General features: G+C 48.9%; 5 protein-coding genes across 5 annotated transcripts; 3 read left to right on the top strand and 2 right to left on the bottom strand.

Moving 5' to 3' along the window:
- The first annotated feature begins 2,382 nt into the window (after nucleotides 1–2,382).
- On the top strand, nucleotides 2,383–5,086 carry EDB91DRAFT_631951 (uncharacterized protein). Its single transcript, XM_041327950.1, has 8 exons — nucleotides 2,383–2,492; nucleotides 2,547–2,907; nucleotides 2,958–2,995; nucleotides 3,052–3,267; nucleotides 3,320–3,587; nucleotides 3,642–4,387; nucleotides 4,450–4,671; nucleotides 4,721–5,086. The coding sequence occupies exons 2-8, from the start codon at nucleotides 2,880–2,882 to the stop codon at nucleotides 4,829–4,831; spliced, it is 1,629 nt and encodes a 542-aa protein (XP_041174384.1). The 5' UTR covers nucleotides 2,383–2,492; nucleotides 2,547–2,879; the 3' UTR covers nucleotides 4,832–5,086.
- A 904-nt stretch (nucleotides 5,087–5,990) lies between these two features.
- Nucleotides 5,991–8,077, top strand: EDB91DRAFT_631763 (uncharacterized protein). The gene is made up of 4 exons (XM_041327947.1): nucleotides 5,991–6,387; nucleotides 6,436–6,498; nucleotides 6,546–7,814; nucleotides 7,871–8,077. The coding sequence occupies exons 2-3, from the start codon at nucleotides 6,460–6,462 to the stop codon at nucleotides 7,782–7,784; spliced, it is 1,278 nt and encodes a 425-aa protein (XP_041174383.1). The 5' UTR covers nucleotides 5,991–6,387; nucleotides 6,436–6,459; the 3' UTR covers nucleotides 7,785–7,814; nucleotides 7,871–8,077.
- Nucleotides 8,078–8,849: 772 nt separating this feature from the next.
- On the bottom strand, nucleotides 8,850–9,860 carry EDB91DRAFT_631800 (DUF1295-domain-containing protein). Its single transcript, XM_041327949.1, has 3 exons — nucleotides 9,370–9,860; nucleotides 9,122–9,318; nucleotides 8,850–9,067 (listed from the first exon to the last, which is right to left on the bottom strand). Exons 1-3 carry the CDS (start codon nucleotides 9,775–9,777, stop codon nucleotides 8,932–8,934), a joined length of 741 nt encoding a protein of 246 aa, XP_041174382.1. The 5' UTR covers nucleotides 9,778–9,860; the 3' UTR covers nucleotides 8,850–8,931.
- Nucleotides 9,861–9,979: 119 nt separating this feature from the next.
- EDB91DRAFT_1057359 (Mss4-like protein) lies at nucleotides 9,980–10,899 on the top strand (the record flags this gene model as incomplete). Its single annotated transcript, XM_041314070.1, has 3 exons — nucleotides 9,980–10,535; nucleotides 10,656–10,740; nucleotides 10,791–10,899. The coding sequence occupies 3 exons, from the start codon at nucleotides 9,980–9,982 to the stop codon at nucleotides 10,897–10,899; spliced, it is 750 nt and encodes a 249-aa protein (XP_041174381.1).
- Nucleotides 10,718–12,241, bottom strand: EDB91DRAFT_1148255 (uncharacterized protein). The gene is made up of 3 exons (XM_041319326.1): nucleotides 11,993–12,241; nucleotides 11,497–11,937; nucleotides 10,718–11,447 (listed from the first exon to the last, which is right to left on the bottom strand). Exons 2-3 carry the CDS (start codon nucleotides 11,903–11,905, stop codon nucleotides 11,080–11,082), a joined length of 777 nt encoding a protein of 258 aa, XP_041174380.1. The 5' UTR covers nucleotides 11,906–11,937; nucleotides 11,993–12,241; the 3' UTR covers nucleotides 10,718–11,079.
- Between the last annotated feature and the right edge of the window lie 35 nt (nucleotides 12,242–12,276).

Here is a 12,276-nt window from a genome sequence, read left to right as displayed (position 1 = left end):
TGATCGGAGCAGTCGTCTAAGCTTCCATGAGTTTTTTTAAACATTGTTCGAAGTCTTCCCTCAGAAGCTGTAGGTAGGGTGCGGACGCCTGCTGAAGGAATTTCTGTATTCCAATGGCCACATATCTGGCATCAATATTGGCATCCCACTTTCTTGAGAGAATATACGAGGCTCATACTCCGATGAACCCTTTCAAATCATTGGTATTGAACTGAACGAAACAGCTGTATTGCGAATCTATCCAAAGCACGAGTAAATTGAAGTGCATGGATGAAATTACCGAGGCTTGAATAGAATTTGTGCACTCCGCTCGTTCGAGCTACAGACTACATTTTGGTTCTACACCCCTCGTCCATCAGATTTCAAGTTCAGTGTCACTATCGCTCATTGCCTAAGATCACTGAAGACGAAGAGGATATCTGTGCTTGTGGAAGAGCTGCGTCAAATATTCAACTGCAATTTTGAAGTGTCAATGTATTGGAACAGTACCAAGCACAGAGTTTGCAAGATCTAGTTAAGTGGTAAATGCCTCTGGTAATGATATCGAGTGGTCAATCATGGATATCCACTAATAACAGGAACCAACTTGATGGGTTTGGAATTGGTAGTCAGTACAAAACATACGGAAATGACATGAGATATTATGTTTCGGAAAATCTTGATAACCCGGACCAACTAAGTAGTTTCGCGTTCACGGGGACACACCATTGCCTACAGCGTGTGGCGGCCCGGGGTGCGATGGGCACAACTGTGGCAAACGTATGAAGACGAGCCACCCCTAATTTCGCGTGTTTTGCCGTGTCTGTAGAGCATGGAACATGTCAGACATCTGATCTGAGATAAAAACAAATCTTGTCACTGACGTTTGTTTACACGTGAGCCAGCAGGAGATGCAGACGCCAGGATGGTCGCTGCTGAAAATACACCAGCGTGAATAGCAATCCTGGGGGGGTTCTATGTATGTAGTTTGCTTTCGCTATGAAGAATAATGCGATCAGCGCCGATGACCTGTCAGCTCAGATGACTACGGTACCTCATCGAAAAGCGGTTCGTTTTGGTGGCACTTGCAGCAAGTGCGAATGGGAACAACAAAGTTACACATGATGCTGCAAAACAAAGGTTACACTGGCAGCCGTCCCAAAGGCGAAGAGTGCGCACCAATATAATGTATGATACAATCAAAAACAGGGTGAGTCTAGGAGTTGGGGGAAATGTAAAGCACTGAGAGATCGCCATAAGTGCAGGTGAGCTGAATATATATAAAAACGAACTGTGGAACAACCACCAAGTTTTTTGGTCCACAACGTTTTCTATTGGATGCTTTTGGAGTGCTCGCCACAATGGGCAAAAGTGAACAAAGGGAATTGGATCATGGCAGACGGTGGCCATTGCATACTAGTGGACCTTATAACGGGGCAGTGAAAGACCCAGGCACATATTCTTGTTGAGTTTGGACTACAGATAGGCGAACAGGAACATTCTGCAGAGGGAAAATTTTGCTGTAAGATGAGGCTGAGCGCATGCTGTGGAGCTCGTGGTTAGTGATCGGTTTTCAATCGACGGTTAGGCCTGTGAGCAGATCTCAGATAAATCTGACCTGGAGTTCTAGACGAGAAAGCAAATCACTGTAAAATGTGCTAACGAGGGAGAACCTTCCAAAAGATGCCTGAGTAGGATTCACTGTTCGGTCCATCAAACAATGGATGATGATCAGGCATCATTTGGATCCGGGTGTGCTGGCTATAAACGTTTTAACTGTGCGTTGTGCAGATATTGTACCCACTGCCCAGGCCATAATGAAGAAGGAAGTATGATTCGGGTAGGGGAGGCTATGCTCAGTGGACTCGACTGGCCAGACCCGCAGCCAAGAGACAGTCAATACAAGGGACATGCGTGACGTGTCTCAACTATGATACGAGAGAGAGAAGACTCCTACCCACTAAGCACCTGGCGAGGGTGTTCGGCAAGTTCTTCAGCGCCACGTGTATGCTGACTTAATTTTAAACTTCTGAAGGATAAGTACGCAACATTGCCAACAACCAAGAGAATCTTACTAGCACAGGTGCCGCTATCAGATTACATTGGCCTGGCTGCCTGATCAGTGCTTAAGCATCGTTGGTGATGTGGAACCTCGGTGAAGAGCTGGGTCCTAAATTTCCGCGGTGTGAATGCCGTGAGGTTGGTTGAATTCGAGCGCTGTTAAGGGAACCGGTTTGCAGGAACCGAGTAAGGTCGGCGTCTGAGTGATAACAGACGGTACCTACAACTCCCACCTCCTGCAAAGAGTAGTCCTACATATGACGGGACCCACACCTGAAGAGTGAGTTTTCTCCCATAATGTGCATTGACCCTTCATCGTATTTTGCAGCGATACCCCTAGTGACTTCACATCTCAGATTTCTAAGACGTTGAAGGTCGGAAGTTCGTGTAACTCTGGTTCCTTTGGCACAATTTATCGGCGTACCATCGAGTCCAGCGAAGGTACAATAGAGGTCTGTCTGACCAACTCGCCTGAGCTCGTCCATCTAATATTCATCAGGTCGCAGTGAAGGTGTTCAAGATTGATCCTGGAAGACCTATGGAGAGAATTGAAAAAGTCAGTCTTCTAACTGGCTCAATTCACACTTCCCTCAACATGGTCTATGTAGGGAATACGTCGAGAAATAAAGGTGTGGCTTAGACTGAACACCCGACTATCGTGCCGCTACTTGGCACCGCAAAGGTCGAGTCCCCATTTCCGGCTCTCGTTTCCCGATGGATGTCCTCTGGGACATTGTATATGTACCTCGAGCAAGGTATAGTTACCGCTCCCGCTAAAGTTGAATTGGTGGGTCCCTTGTGCACACCAATCACGTTCATTGATTTTATGCTACAAGGTCATGGGCGTTGCCGATGGCCTGAATTACCGTTCGTAAACTCCTATCATGTTGTTAATTTCGTTCTTGATGCCTATCCAGTTCATTCGGAGAACGTGGTTCACGGGGACCTTCATCCTGTATGTATGATCGTGTCTCTGACTCTCTGGATGTTGCATTCATTCATAAGCCTTAGGCGAATGTGCTCATCGATGGTTCAGGGAATCCACGTCTCACTGATTTTGGTCTCGCAACAGTCGTAGGGAACGTAGAGTTGCAGTTGAATTCGACGACTGCAGAACGCAGTTTTAACCATCGATGGCGTGCGCCTGAAGTCATTGGAATTGAGCGTGACCCGGAACGACCAACTTTCAAGAGTGACATCTATTCTTTCGGTGGTGTCATGTTCTTTGTGCGATCTTTTCCGTTTTTTTTTATAGCTCTATGTTAAGCTTTCGACTCAGATCATCTCGGGGGATGTGCCATGGAAAGAGAAGAAACATTCGCATCAAATCACGATTGAGCTATCGAAAGGAGCCATACACGCGCGTCCCAACAAAATCCTTAACGATCACTGGAACTTGATACAAAAATGCTGGTCTTGGGACCCTGTAGATCGTCCCGGGGCAGCGGAGGTTTATGGTAACATTGCACCGAAGAACGCCACCATTATTGAGAGTGGCGCCGGGAAAAGCTCCGTTAAGAAGAAGGTCAATCCTTCTTACGATACCAGCAAGTTTACTGCCATATCAAGGCTCATGAAATATCTGATGGACAAATTGACAGAAATGGTGGAGTTTATCAACGGCCCTGCATATGCACAAGGCAGTACACAATATACTGCGCTTATTTGGCCCTCTTCGTCTTTCAACATCCGCACCACGCATATACCTCAACAAGAGCTTGCAAGCGCCTCCGCCAAAAGACGACATGGAAGCTCTCTTCGTCCTGTTCCACTTGTTGGGACGCACGATCCTGCGTCACATGCGCCTGCTCTGGAGACTATCTACCCCACACCAATGCGCCCGGCACCTGGCCACTCAGTTAACGTTTCTCAAGATGGTTGGATCCCGCGAGCGGACCCACAAAGATCTTTTATTACAATCCCACTACCACACGAAACCATTCAGCCCATGGCCCCTAGCACGCGCTCCAACGAATTAGACAACCACCCACGGCACAATTCCTTGTATGACGCCAGGGACCCGAACTACGCTCTTGTGAGAACCCGTGATTATGCATACGCTCAACCTGCCCCAATTCATGTCCCAAGACCACGTTCTCCACCGATTGTATCGCGGTCATTGGCGCATATCCCTCAATACGAACTTGTAAACGTCCCCGCTAGAAGACAACATGGAAACGCTCTCCGTCGCGAGATGCCTTCTGCGCACACAAGGAGTGGAAGCCAGCCTGAACGACATACATCATCACGCAGTGGATATGGACGCGAGAGGGGTCGGAAGGAGGATTTAGTAGAACGTTGGCGTACAGACCCAGAAGTTTTCGCTACGGCAGCTCCTGGGACGGCTGTAAGAGATTTTGTGCAGCCTTTCACCAGCATCCAGTAGGGCACTAATTTCTGTTGGTCCAGCAACGCAAGCCACCTGGATCTTACCGTCCCAGGGAGTCAACCATGCGCGCCCCGCCTGCTGATTCACGTCTTTCAAGTCGCGTAGAGTCTCACACATCACAAGTCACCCCCCCAAAAGGGAGTCCACCACGGTCAAGAAATCCGCTCGACTATTTCAGGCAACGTTTCCAACGGCGATCACACTCACCCGACAGCATTCCAGATATAACTGTAGAACCACCCGTATGTGTTCCTACCTCTGCAATTCATCTTCCGTTCATCATTTTTACAGTCTGATGACTCTTCGAGCTCATCCGATAGCGTTCCAGATATAACAGTAGAACCACCCGTATGTATTCCCACCTCTCCACTGTATCTTTCGTTCATCATCTTTGCAGTCTGATGACTCTTCGACCTCATCTGAGTACACGCATCACTCCCACCTTGATGCCCCACGACCTCTACCCCTATCTCACGAAGAGCGCTCCCAGACATCCAAAAGACATCCACAAGACTCGCAAAGCCCCTATCGCTCAACCATGCCCGTGAAGCCTCAGTGGCCAGCAGGGTTCATTCCCATGCCAGGGGCACCTCTGCTCAGATCGATACCACTTTTCCCTGATCAGGATGGGTAGGTAGGAACGATGGACATTTGCGTTATCTTGTATTCGTAGTGTTCTGATCTTTGACCTGTTTGCTGGATCATGCAGTGATGTAAAAATCCGGTTCAGTCCGATTCAAGGAGGGTTGCTATTGAACTTCACGTTCGGTTCTTCTATAGGTGTGAACATTGGACCAGACCATGCATGAACCAAACCTTTGCGTTCGAACATATTTGACCATTGTGAATGGCATTCCTTACCGGAGCTATACATCGTAGCGCCGCTCACGCAGCAAATCCCCGATGTACTTCTACGTCATCGCAGAGTGATATGCATTATATACAAGCGATCCGCTTACCTTCAGACGTGTGGTGTGTATGATGTGAAACAGACCGGCGTCGACTACGTTGACCGTCTTTTGTGCAGAGGTGATTTCGCACAATGCAAAGCACCATGCAGAGCTGAACATGCCGTGTGAGCTTCGAAGATATGGCAAATCAAAGTGTGCGCGCCGCGGACCTTGATGAGGCTCAGCGCATGCTATTGAGCTCATGGTTAGCAAGAGGTTCGTAATCGATGGTATGATCATACGATACCATACAACAATTCAGATCAATCTGACCTGGAGTTCGGGACGAGAAGGAGAATCCCTGTAAAATGTGTTAATGAGGGAGAACCCTCCAAATGATGCCTTGACGAAGATCCATATATTCCATACGGTCACCCGTCCAGGCATCATTTAAATCTGGGTATGTTCACTGTTGGCCGTATATATTGAAAATTTTGACTGTGCAAATTATTTTACCCATTGCCCAGGCCATAATCAAGAAGGTTAACGGCTGTCTTCCTTCTAAATGGCCTGGCTCTGAGGGGAAACTCTGCCGAGTATTACTAGTCTTTAGACCTGCTGCGGTAAGCCCGTCAGTGGCTTACCTGAGTTCCCATTAATCAGCATAAATACTGTTCGAGATAATGAAGCGTGAGCTTTCATTATCAGTTAAGGGACCTGCCCACATACTAGAAGACCCCGAAACCTTGTTTGGCCTCTGACACCCTGCGCTATAGTTGAACCCCTGCCTGCTGCTCACACCTTTCTCCAGCAGGGGCATCCTGCTATACCAGGCTGACTGCCTGGCACTCGGGGGAAAATGACCGTCAGACCTGTTGGAAAAAACATGATCCAACCAGTGGAAATTCCCGATTCCCATCATGACGAACTTGATTAAATTGAATTCGTAAGTACTTTAGTCCGACAACGCCCACTGCCGTGGCATTTGCTTCTTCGTCCTTCTCCACCAAGTACTCTGTATCTCGCTGTTGCGGGCAACTTACCCGGTGCTGCTTCATTTGTGTACAGGTGAGTAAAGTCTAGTCTGAATGAGCATGTAGATGAAACATCTTCAAGTTCGGGTTTAGTGTGACGCTAGCCATGCTCTCCCGAGTATTTGCAGTCCTTGCTGTCTTATTGGCACGTATTCAAATGCATGCAATGATATCGAGTCTTACTTTCTACAGGCTACGTTCATCTATCGTAGTGGTCGTGTTACCAAACATGGCATTCTCACTCTTCCTGCACTGCCTCCATCGTACTATGTCAACGGCGATGTTGAGACGCACTGTTCGCTTATTCGAGAGCCATCCCATGCCCTTAATTACTGCGAAGACATGACTTTCTGGGACCACCTGGATGCAAATGGCACTATAGCTACCCGTTTTATTATTGCGGGGTGCGATCCCAACCGCAAGGCATGGAATACTGTCATGGGTCCCCTGCGCAATCCCGAACCCAGGGGCTACCTTTGGCTGATCGATACAATGGACGATAGTCTTCAGCGCATTGAGTTGAATGGATACCCGGAAGGACACGACTTCCACCCGCTTGGGATGGAGATCACGCCCTCTCAAGACGGAGCCCCGTCCATACTCTATATAGTCAATCACGCACGGGAGAAGACGACGATAGAACACTTTGTTATTTCCCCAGATATTCCGACACAGGCACTCTGGCAACGCACACTTTCATCACCTTGGTTTGTGTCTCCTAATGCCTTGGCCATCACGAACGAGACGTCATTCTACGTCAGCAATGACCATCTCATGACTCGTCGACTTCCTTTCCCTCTCGCACCCATCCTGCCGTTAGTTGAGAGTATTGCCGGACTGCCTTTAAGCTGGCTTGCACATGTCACAGTTAATTCTGATGGCACAGTCACGCATGAGCTAGCCGCCCTCGGCGTGCCTTTCGCCAATGGCGTTGCTATCTCCCCAGACGGCACGACCCTCGCGCTATCTTCCACCACTGTTGGTCACATCTACTTCTACGACCGCAACACGACAACAAATGCACTCAAGTACCGGGAGACCGTCAACGTCCCCTTCTTCAGCGACAACATTATGTTCGACGAGCACGGCACACTTATCGTCACAGGGCACCCACACTTCCCGTCTCTCACTGCGGTCGCTTCCAATAAAACAGATGCCCGAGCACCAAGCTGGTCTGTCTCGCTCACCCCCCTTTCAAAAAACACGCATTTTGCGGAGAGTGCACATGCGGTGGATAGGAAATTTGATTTACGTGCACCGTTGTCGGCGTCAGAAGTTGTTCCCGCTAGTGAAGGTTGGGAGCTGGAAACACTGTTCCAGAGTGACGGGAGTGTATTTGGAACGTCTTGCACATCCCTCAGGGATTTTAGAACCGGCGCACTGTACATGGTGGGTCTATATGAGGAGGGGTTGATGGTTTGTAGGCCTTAGTTGGTGGGCAGTTCTCTTCGTCGTTTGAAGGTGCGCTACTAGATATCGGTCTCTGCAATTCTGATGTATTACTACTACACTTGTAGAGGCCCAAGAATGTGTCCAAAAAAAAATACTAAAAATGCAATGAGGTAAAGAGGCAAGAGTACAAGAAATCGATGCATGGTGAGGAAAGAAACGTCACTCGCGAACAACACTGAATCCCGGGAACCATCATCGCACACCTTACTCATACCCTCCCCAGGGGAATAATACTGGCACAGTTCTAATGAAGAAACCTTGTCAGCACCAGTTGAGAAACAAACAAGAAAATCGGATATTTGGAATGCATGTGACAGCGTGCAGAGAAGCACTACAATCATTTGAATTTCATACTGGCATAGAAGAGCGGCACGTCCGACGGAGGTGAAATAATGAGAACCGTCGGTCTTGAAATGAAAGAAATACCGACGGCGAAGAAAAGATGCACACCCAACGGACACTGAACACGACCACCTGCACACTATGGGCGCTCAGTAATAGTAGAACCGATGGATCACTTGGTGGATTTATTCAAGTTACCGCAAGTGCTTGCAGAGCGGTCTACGCTGCACATGCAGAACAGCATCCACTTCAGCACTTGCGCAAATGGTTTCTCGGCTCGTATGCCAAATCCAAGCCAGCAGTATGCTAGTCGATGCATCCACCGATCCGGACACTTCCCTAGGTCAAACACGAAGACCAACGGGAGGTGCTTCGAAAGAGCCAACGCCAACGGGACCGGCAGCCACATGTCCCACCGCCAACGGGAAGAACAAGAAAATACGACGATCATCGCTGTAATAGAAGATACAACGATCATTGCTGTAGTGGGCTTTGAGCCTTTGACCACACGGGTTCTCCAACGCCAACGGATGAGAGCATATCATCCGACTCCAACGGTATGCTCCCCGTTGCCAACGGGACATCCACAGGCAACAACCCTCCACTCTTTCGCCAACAATATAAAAGGCAGACATGTATCCTCGAAAACTCACCTCTTATAGTCCTGCCATTTCTTGTCGTTGCCAAACTTCTTTTCGGCGGCGTGCTCGAGAGGAGGAACGCCTGACGCCTGCAAAGCAAATTTAGATTGGCGGTTATGATGTGGACAATTATGGCGGTATTCTCAACTCACGTATCGAACCAGAACATAGGTCAGAAGAGGACTCGCGGCGGTCGCAACTGCTGCAGGAAGTGGTAAAGCGCCAGAGAATGCAGCAAGACCGAACATTCCAGTCCAGATACCGAGTTCGCCCACATAGCTATATGCGACATATGAGCCCTAATTCTCAGCACAAAAATCTCGGATGACTTACTTGGGATGACGACTCAAACCCCACAGTCCTCTGGAAATGAAAGGCTCTTCATGTTGCTTTTCCTCTTTCTCTCGGCGCCATGTGGATTTCTGCCTGTCTGCTACAACTTCAAGGGCAAAGGAACCTGCGATTAAAGCGAGAGAAATAAAATCGGAGGCACGCAAAGGAGGGTGAGCTGATGCCGGAATTACGTTTGACTGTTGTACATGGGTTAAAAAGGCACAATCTGAAGGAAAGGACATCTTTACAATATAAACGGGCAATCCAACAACAAAAATCCAGGTCGCTTGCGCCATCCATGCACCGGTAAACTTGATTTTGTCCTTCTTCATTTCATCGAAACGTGAATCGCCACCAGCTTTGATTGCTCTCTGGGCCAGGAAGCTCCCGAGCCTCACTGACCACACGACAAGGGCAGCAGTGAGCAGGGCCTGCCTCGGAGCTAAGCTTGGAAGCTGAAGAAATGCGGAAGGTGAAATCTTGCCGCGCGAGCGAATGTATGGATAATAAATGGACACAAGAGTGGTTGACAAGAAACCGGCAGCTCCAGAAAGATCGTAAAACCTGTCTTCAGCTTTAGGAACGAAGATGCAGGCCAAGCCTGCTTGCAGCGCATAAGCGCTCGCAGCGACGGGTACAAGGGGTGAAGATAGCATTATGAAGGTGAATTGGTTGATAAAGAAGAGATTTAAGGAGACCTTCCAAGGAGACCTGATAACTGAGCCAAGTTGGTGACGTCAATGATTTACTTTAACCAAACCCTAACCATATTAGCAGCGGCGCCAAACTGGATCACGGGATGACATCACTTCCATTCGTAGAAGGAAGTGTTTGTGCGAAGTCTTAATCGCAACCACGATGCCGCTCACAACCAACGCTCATCCAGAGTCACAAGCCAAAACCGGGCCTCATTCTTCCATCTATCACCCTCCACCCGAAGATCACACCCACCACCAAGATCACCCCTCTGACAAGAAGTCCATTCCCGACACTGGCTGGCGCGGTTCTCCTCCCATCCCCTCATCTAACGGCGGTGACTCTGAGAAAGATTGGATGTCAAAGCCGCCATACAACTGGACGCCGGCGCGTGGTCAAGATGGCGAGGAGCTCTTCAAGACAAAATACGAGTCATCCTGCTGGTGTGGTGCAGTGCGTTTTGCTTTTTCGGGCGACCCACTCGATGCGAAGCATTGTCACTGCAGACAGTGCCAGCGGCTCCACGGCGCACCCTTTCAGTGGGCGGTCATCTTCCCAAAGACAAGCGTTCGTCTTCTGCAGAATAACAGCGATGCTCTCCACTGCTTTTCCACCACAACGAAACACGCCGCACATCATGTCCCGTGCAAAGTCTCCTGTAACATCTGTCGGGCGCCACTATTTGATGAGGGGAAGCGCACGGTGCTTGCATACCCAAGTGGCTTCAAATTTCCCCCTATCAAGGCACGCTTGAATGCTTCCGACGCGAAGGACGGCGAGATAGCGGAGACAGGGGAAGGGCACCACGATCCGCAGCACGAAGATATCCATCCTCCAGGTCACTACGGTGGAGTCCCTCTTGAGTTTCAACCCAGTTGCCATATTTTTTATGGTGAACGTGTCATGGAAGTGTGTGACGGAATGTAAGAATACATCTCCCTGGCCACCCCTTGTTCTGACATATCAGTAACAGTCCAAAATGGAGAGGTCATAAGAATGACAGCGAGCTCATGCAGGAAATGAGTGATGTCGTGGGTGTTATGCCTAGATACAAAAGACATAATGAGGAGCCACAACCATGATGCCGCAAGGGTAGTGATTTGATGTACACAATACCTTAGAGTGTGGACCCCGATGATTCACCTTGTGTTTGCGAGAAGTAGTGCATCAAAATATCTACAGATTTGACATCAGCGTACAATCAGGATTCGGAACTCGGGATACAAAGAAAAATGATGATTTTCTAGCCGTCGAACACGCCCTTATGTATTGACAGTATCATTCCCCAGAATAGCAAAAACCACCCGGTTGAAAGACCGCGCGAAGCGCACCATTTCCCTGACGAGCATTTCCGCCCGTATTCTTGCGACGCTCTCAACGCTGTTGCGAAATGCGCCGGTTCCAAAGCTTCCTAGAACAATATTCTTCGACCCTAGCTGTTCAAACAAGAACAGAATGCGGGTCATTCTCTCCTTCACGACCTCGAGAATCCTGTTCTCAAGCGCTCCTCCATCGAACGGTGATACCCACTCCTCAGCGTCATTGCGTAATACGACGGCCGATGGTGTAAATGGTATTGCATGATGATAGAACTTATACTGATCATCTTGATGATGCAGAGAGTAGAGCGCTTTCGCCTTTTCTGAAGTGAGGCATGGATGAAGAGTGGAGGAACGCACGATAGACTCTTCTTGGTCTGGCGCCCCAGATAAGACGCCCATATGCTTTCACTGGATTGGCGAAATTCAAAATAACGATCCTCCCGAAGCTTCGAGAGTGGGATGATAGGGCGTCTATGAGTATGCGAGCACCTTCCAGCGTCGACATCTCAAGAACAGAAACCTCCGTTCTCACTGCCAGTGACCCTTGTGGAGGCATGTACGCCACCCAAGGGGTGAGTTGGGACTGGGGATAATACGCGGTCACTTGCGTGGAGAACCGCACTTTCGCAGCCAGATCGTGTGAAATGTCTGCGAAAGTGATGGTTCCTGTGTTGATTGCCTGCAGAGTTGCACCTAGTATTTCCCTGCGCTTTTGTGCGCCTCGGGCGCTCTTGTTCAAGTACAATGCAATCGCAGCTGACTCCATGGTGGTTAATGATGTCGAAAGGTGTGCTATCGCTAGCAGGAAAAACTATGTGTTTTCGTAACTTCAATCCTATCATAGGACACTCACAGTTATGTAATCTTGTTGCAGGATGCCACCTAAGAGGACAACGCTCGAGCGCTTCGTTCTGGGGATCGGAAGAACCCGATTACGATAATCTCGAAACAGCCTACGAGACTTTAAGTTCAAGTACACTGTCATACGCGGCGTCTGGGTATTTTTAAGTGCCTTTCAGGGTTGTTTCAGGGCTCCTGTTATCTTTGTGATCGTGTGATGCGGCAAGTAGGTCTCCGCGCTGTAGGAGCAACTTGGTATACCAGTCCAGAATTGATATTTCGAGTATCCGCGGATAC

The sequence above is a fragment of the Suillus paluster genome (assembly GCF_016628075.1).
Source record: "Suillus paluster strain FC165 chromosome Unknown EDB91scaffold_52, whole genome shotgun sequence".
Lineage (NCBI taxonomy): Eukaryota > Fungi > Basidiomycota > Agaricomycetes > Boletales > Suillaceae > Suillus > Suillus paluster.
Note: the sequence above shows the minus strand (reverse complement) of the source record. Positions and strands in the feature narration are given on the sequence as shown.